Raw genomic sequence first — 6,361 nt, 5'->3', positions numbered from 1 at the left:
ATTAAAAATAATCTCTCAAGATCCCGGTAGGCTGCGCTGTCTGCCTGGGAGGGTCCTTCTGGATTGCTTGGTGCCTGGTTCTGCAGCCTGGAGCTGTCAGAGCAAGCCAGGGCAGTCCTCAGGCGGCATCCCTCTCTTCAACTTGGTTAGAAACAGGTGGGACCGCCCATCATTCGAGTTTTGCTTCACATAAAGGCAGTTTGGGCTTGGTATAAAACTGAGAGGATATCCCCAAGGACCACTGATGTTGGAACAAGATCTAGGCAAAATTCAAAACAAATATACATTGAGCACATCCTGTGTGTGAGACCCAGTGCCATTTGGCTCCTTTCTGCGAGTGTTGTGTGATTGTAGAGGCACAGAAAGCGTACCTCAAGTTCTCCCCGGACCAGAACATTCCATGGTATTGCTCCTCCGTCAGTCTCAGGTGGCGGTTGTTAAGGTTCCTGTGCATATCATCCAATCAGAAATGGCAAGAAGCAAACAATGAACTCAAACCTAAAAGGAAATCAAATCTAATGAGGTCTCCCATGCCGGTAGGAAGTTGGAGACACTCTCTGCTGAAATATCTGGAAGACTTGCCCCTCACATCTTCCTGAAGTGCTGCTTCCCAGGCTGTGAGGGCAGCCCCGATGCCAAGGAACGCTCTCTGTGTGCAGGCACCCGTCCTTCGTCCACTCTTGTTTGCTCCCATCTTTCTTTCCCTCGGATTCAATTGTTGTTGATGGCGTTGTAAGGCGACTTACAGGCACCCACAGGACAGTAGAACTGCTCTCATGGGTGACCTGGGTTGCACCTTTGACAGGAGCAGATCATGAGATTTTATATCCCACAGAGCTGCTGGATGGGTTCAAACTGACAAACTTTCGGGAAGCAGCCTTTGGGCAGCAGAGCTTCTTGTCTTAGTGCACTACAGTACTGTACTCCACACGAACCCAGTCTTACACACATCTACACCCAATCACTTGTTTGGGATTGTTATTTAGTGTTAATTATATGCTAAATGCTCGAAGCCAGGGCTCTGACCTGCTAGCACCTAGGTACTTTAGTTTTGATGAGTTTCATTAAACTATGGAAATATTTCATGAAGGGAATTTTTCTGAAATGGAAGATAGTAACATAAAACCAAGGCCTTTCCCATATTTAAAAAGAGAGAGAAACATTTTTATACCTAGCTTCTCTCGCTTCCACAAACACATGATGTGCATTCTTGCAACTCCTCACTCTTCTCAAGAAGATGGAAATTTCTAGGAAAGGAACTGAAGCGAAGGTAATTTTCCACACATCTCTGTGCATTTTTACTCACTCTAACTGAGCAGATGGCACTAGAGAGGATATTTTACAGCAATCTTCTTCTTGTAAACCCTGTAAATTGGATTTGTGAATTTTTCTGAGTTCTATAGTTGTCCTATGTCTATAGACATCTGTGAGGCATTTAAACAAACACTTGAGCAAAATTTAACTCTCATTTTACTATCTCCATTCAGTCTGGATGTATAAATATGACATACAGGGTAAGTTTTAGTCCTTATGTGGGGCACTAAACGTCCGACTTACCTGGATGCTTCCTTTTCTAACACACAGGATCAGAAGAGCACAATCATGGCCCAGGTGAATTGACATTCCTCACAATTGCTCAAGTTCCTCCCTGTCTTTGAAATTGATTCTAGAGCTTAAAAAAAGGGGTGTGTGTAGATATAATAATTTGAAAGTTTGTCAAGCAGTGAAAGGCAGTATATTTTGACACACTAATCCAGCAACTAATCAGTTTTCTAATAAATAATCAGCACTTTGCGAACGAGTCATCAGCACTTCGGGAGCTCTGGAGAGGGGATGAGCTGCCCATGGATGTTAATGAAGCCACCGAAAATCACTAAGTGATCAATACTTCTGAGTTATTTTCATTGAGCTGATAGGCCTGACACATTAAGGCTGACATTATACATTTTTCAAGATCACACTGTAGTTTTTAACAGTGGAACAGGCTGCTAAAAGTACCCCTTGAAAAACAATGAAAGAAACACAACTACTCCACACTGACTCCCTCCGGGGTGCAGAGCCCGAGACATCCAAGTGCATGAGTCCAGCGCCAGCCTCCTCGCGTGCTGAGGTGTGCACAACTCACCGTGGTGGATGAGTGTTTTATGTTTGTAGTAATGATTTCTGCTGTGAGGCACCTGCTATAATTCAGTAAGGAGGAGGAATAGGAGGAGTGCATAGTGGGTAACTGGGCTTATGGCTTCTTTATCTATGGTTCTCGGGAGCACATGGTGGCTTTTGCCAGAGTCCCAGGAGTACAGGGACTCGAAAAGCCCGTGTTGTGTCATTTGAAGAGGGACAGTTGTCTGCAGTGACTCCTGGATCCGTTTTTCTTCCAAGGTTTGAGAAGAGGAATGCGTGGGATGGCTCAGCTGGACCCCAGCCTTGTGCTTAGCCAGTCCTGGTGATGGGGTCACTGTCTGCGCTGAGCTGCTCGGCACCGTTCATCTCTGTACAGGTGCACAGCACACCCCACCAGCCAGGAACACAACAGAGGCACTGGAGGCCAGCGGCAGGCTCTGTTTGTTCTGGCCGCTTGTACAGCTATCACCCTAGAAGTGCGTGTTTGGTGAGAGGAATAGATGGAGAGAAAGGCCCACGGTCTCTAGATTGCTTCTCTTTTCTTTTTTTTATGTTAAAGAGAGGCAATATTGTTGAGGTAGTGAAGTCAGTTTCCTCCTCATCAGACGGCCTGGCCCACATGTATTCGCTGCCTTTTCTGGGGACACGAACATCCCCACCTATGCAGACATTCATCGATTTCCAGTTCCTGAGCTCCCTGTCACCCAGCATTGTGTTAACTGTAAATATGGCTGGGCGGTGATACCCTAGCTTTTGCTCAAAGTGAACAAATAAACAACAACAACAACAAGAGGTGGCCAGCAAAACCCACCCTCCCACCACCACTGCAGACTAATTAATATCCAGCTTCCTCTAGTTTCCAAATTCAGAGCTGATCGCTCTTTGGCTGCTGTGCCGAGCGAGCGAGGGGAATTCCTGTTTTTAAATGAGCAGCAGGTGAAATTCTATTTGTCATCAATTTCTCTTTGGGGCTACGGAGCAGAAAACTGCAGACAAGCTGCTGCTTTGATGGCTTACTCCTAAAAATCTCTTTTTGTTCTTTATCTATGTGAACTGACAGGGATCCGAGCTGCAGCAGGACAGGGCTCTCTGGAGAAATCACCTTCCCCCTGCCTATTGACAGATCCCTCTGTTCACCATCAGATGGGCTTTGTCCCATCACAGGCATCCAGGCCCTGAAAGGAGCCACCAATTAAACCTCTTGAGCTAGTAAAATCTGAAGCCACTTTGGAGTGTCTGTTCTGATTAGGCAGGATGAGAGGAAGCCCATCACCCTGCAGGCCCCGCTCCCTGGTCTCAATTTTCTCTCTTGCCTCCACCAGGTGCGAGAGGTGTGAGAGGAGCTTCACGCAGGCCACCCAGCTGAGCCGACACCAGCGGATGCCCAATGAGTGCAAGCCAATAACCGAGAGCCCAGAATCAATCGAAGTGGATTAACTGATTGACTGGTTGGAATTAAACTGCAAGGAAAGTCATGATTAAATGTCACGGACACTTAAGCAAAACCAAAGATTTCCTCTGAGCAACTTTCAATCAGTCCCAGAAAACCAAAAGCAGTAATAAAATAAGTAAGATGTTAAGAGATATTGATCCTGGCGTTGGGAGTCAGACCAGGAAATAGATTATTTATTTATGACTAGGGATGAGAGGACAACTAACCTGGGGTGGCTGCCATTTCCAGACCCACCATGTCTTTGCTTTGTTTCTAAAAAGCTTTTTTAAAAAACTGTTATTTAATACCAAAGGAAGGAATCATGTGGGTTCCTCCGTCTACCGCTGTGACTGAGAATGCACAGGGACTGGTTTCTCGTTGCACTTCGTGTTGGTTTTGTAGTAGCATGATTCAGGGGACCCATTGTACAGCCTCTCTGCCTGCTGTTTCCGTTTGGCCCGGCCGGAGGTCCACAGGGACGTGTGGCAGCAGACAAGAGCGCCCTCGCTAAGTCAGTACCAGCTCCGGCCCGAGAGGCAGTCCATTTTCCCGGTCTCCACCTCGCTTTTCCTCCACTCTTCGTGCGGCTCCTTTCGTTCGGCGGCCTGGCTAGATGCGGGAGCCCCTGGCGAAAAGGAAGAGAATGGTTTCCCTTCCAAAATCAGATGGAGAAATAAAAAAGGGGGGCACTGTCTTTGTCCTGTCAGGATTTTGAAAACATTTCAAACGTATGGAGCTTCATGACACACTATATGGTTCTGAAGCAGCTAGTTGAGAAAAATGTGTTTTCCATAACATTTTAGCTTATTAAAATAAAAAAGAACAAGAAAATAAAGTTCTTCGGTGTGAAGCTGAGGATAAGGAATTAGGTTTCAAGTACTTTTATTTTTTTAGCCTTGTTTTGAAAGGAGTTGCTATTTGAGTGCCCAGCCCAACTATCCAGGTTCTTATGGGCAGCTTCATCATCCGTCCTCACGCGGGCCGCCCCAGGCAGGCTGTTTACTAGTCCTGAGGGTGGGAGGAGCCTCCGCCTCTGTAGAAAACAGACCTGACCAGGCAACACTGAGTGAAGGAACCGCAGAGAGGGTTGTGTTAGAACAACTGCCCAAGAACTGCCTTGTGAACTACTCCAGCCCTTGATAATATTCGCCCCTCGAGATTAGGAAATTGAAAGAAAAAGAATTGGGTGTACAATCTGACAATTCTTTGAATGCAAGACAAGTGAATTTAACTTCAGCTTGCTCACTGGTAGTTAACAATGGTGCCCAACACAATTGGCTCACATATCATGAAATGAACTACCATCTCCAAAGAATGACCACTGTTGGCACTCTTGGTTCATTATCTCCCAACAGGGTATCAGAGACTGAGTCTACCTATGTGCCCAGTTCAGAGAAAGCCAAATCTTTTCCTCTAAAGTGCATAAAACAGCAATTCCTGTTTGTAGAGCTCTTAGCCATCAGATAGGAGGGCACAGCCTTTTAAGGACTTCCCAGACTTCTAGCTCTCTCAGTGAAATGTTGAGACCGTAGCTCAAGGCACTACTGAAAGGCAAGGATACGGGGTGGTTGCAATTTAATTTATAATCATCATGTATGTGGCTTCCAGATACTATTCCTTCCTTTCAATTTTAGGCCCCCATCCTTTCACCCCCAACTGCCAATCCCTTTAAAACAGAATGAAACATGGCCTCAATAAGGGTGGGAGCCATGGTATGGCCAAGGCGAAGCACTTGAGTGCTAACTGAAAGGTGGGCTGGTCAAATATATCAGGTGCTCCAGAGAAGAAGACACCTGGTGAATCTGCCCCTGTACAGGTTATAGCCTTGAAAACCTTCTAGGCTGTTCTAGTCTGTATTTACTATGAGTTAGAATTGGCTTTATGGCAATGAGTTCAATTTTGAAGGGCTTTTAATAATGGTGCTTGTAGTTGGGAATACTTATATATGAATATATGTGAATAATCTATAGGGCTGTGGGTCACCAAAGAGGCGTGCTACCTCATTTTGACCCATTTCACAATCTTAAGTCATTCACCTAGAATTTCTACCCAGTTCTTACTGCCTCAGGATTATGGAAGTAAGCAAGCAATTTATGTATGCATTTATGTAACTGCTGCTGGTTGAAAATATTCTATCTAGCAGAGAGTAATGGGTGGAGAGGTTTAACAACAACGAATGTCCTTAGGAAGGGTGGACAGACTACATAGTCACATTAACCCTAAGCTGCAAGAAAGTGACAGCTACACTCCTCAGATGAGCTAGCTGAAACCTTTGATTGCATTTCTTGAGGATGATAATAAGGTACTCATCTGTATGTTTCAAATATTTTTTCCAGTGAGAAAAATTAGTCCAGCCATTTGCCTCATTTTACAATTGAGCACATTTCTCTCGGGTCAGTCCTCTGGGACTCCACATGAGATAATGAGAGCCCTTCATGACAAGACTTTACCCCCCTCTTGCAATCTGGCAGGGGAATCATTTTCATAACATTTCATAACACTGACCTGTGCCACTCAGATGGCTGTGCTCGCCACCCACTGAATGGTGCAGTAACAGCTGCATCAAAGGTTTCTTCCTGCATTTTGCTCCCTTAAGTCTTATTTTTCTCTTCTACTATCAAGAGATTTTGAGCATACATTTTCCACCAAATTGGTTAAAACAAAATTTTTTCTAGTCAACAAATGCAAAATTGGATACTTTGGATTTTGTTTTTTAGACATTTGGGCATGTTCATAATTCTCACTTTCTGAGCCAGTGCCAGATTCAAGCCATCCAGCATTGGTCATATAGCCATGTTACAGCCCCCC

At 45.1% G+C, this 6,361-nt stretch overlaps 1 protein-coding gene across 1 annotated transcript in view; it reads left to right on the top strand.

Moving 5' to 3' along the window:
- PRDM6 (PR/SET domain 6) overlaps positions 1–4,273 on the top strand; it is a 106,647-nt gene extending 102,374 nt beyond the window's left edge. The window contains exon 7 of the mRNA XM_013004459.3: positions 3,444–4,273. Within this exon, the coding sequence (XP_012859913.1) occupies positions 3,444–3,558 (115 nt within the window). The 3' untranslated portion in view covers positions 3,559–4,273. The remainder of the gene's footprint in view (positions 1–3,443) is intronic.
- The last annotated feature ends 2,088 nt before the right edge of the window (positions 4,274–6,361 follow it).

This window comes from Echinops telfairi, unplaced genomic scaffold (assembly GCF_000313985.2).
Source record: "Echinops telfairi isolate 266 unplaced genomic scaffold, ASM31398v2 ScPeMD7_7469;HRSCAF=8507_1, whole genome shotgun sequence".
NCBI classification, from domain to species: Eukaryota; Metazoa; Chordata; class Mammalia; order Afrosoricida; family Tenrecidae; genus Echinops; species Echinops telfairi.
Note: the sequence above shows the minus strand (reverse complement) of the source record. Positions and strands in the feature narration are given on the sequence as shown.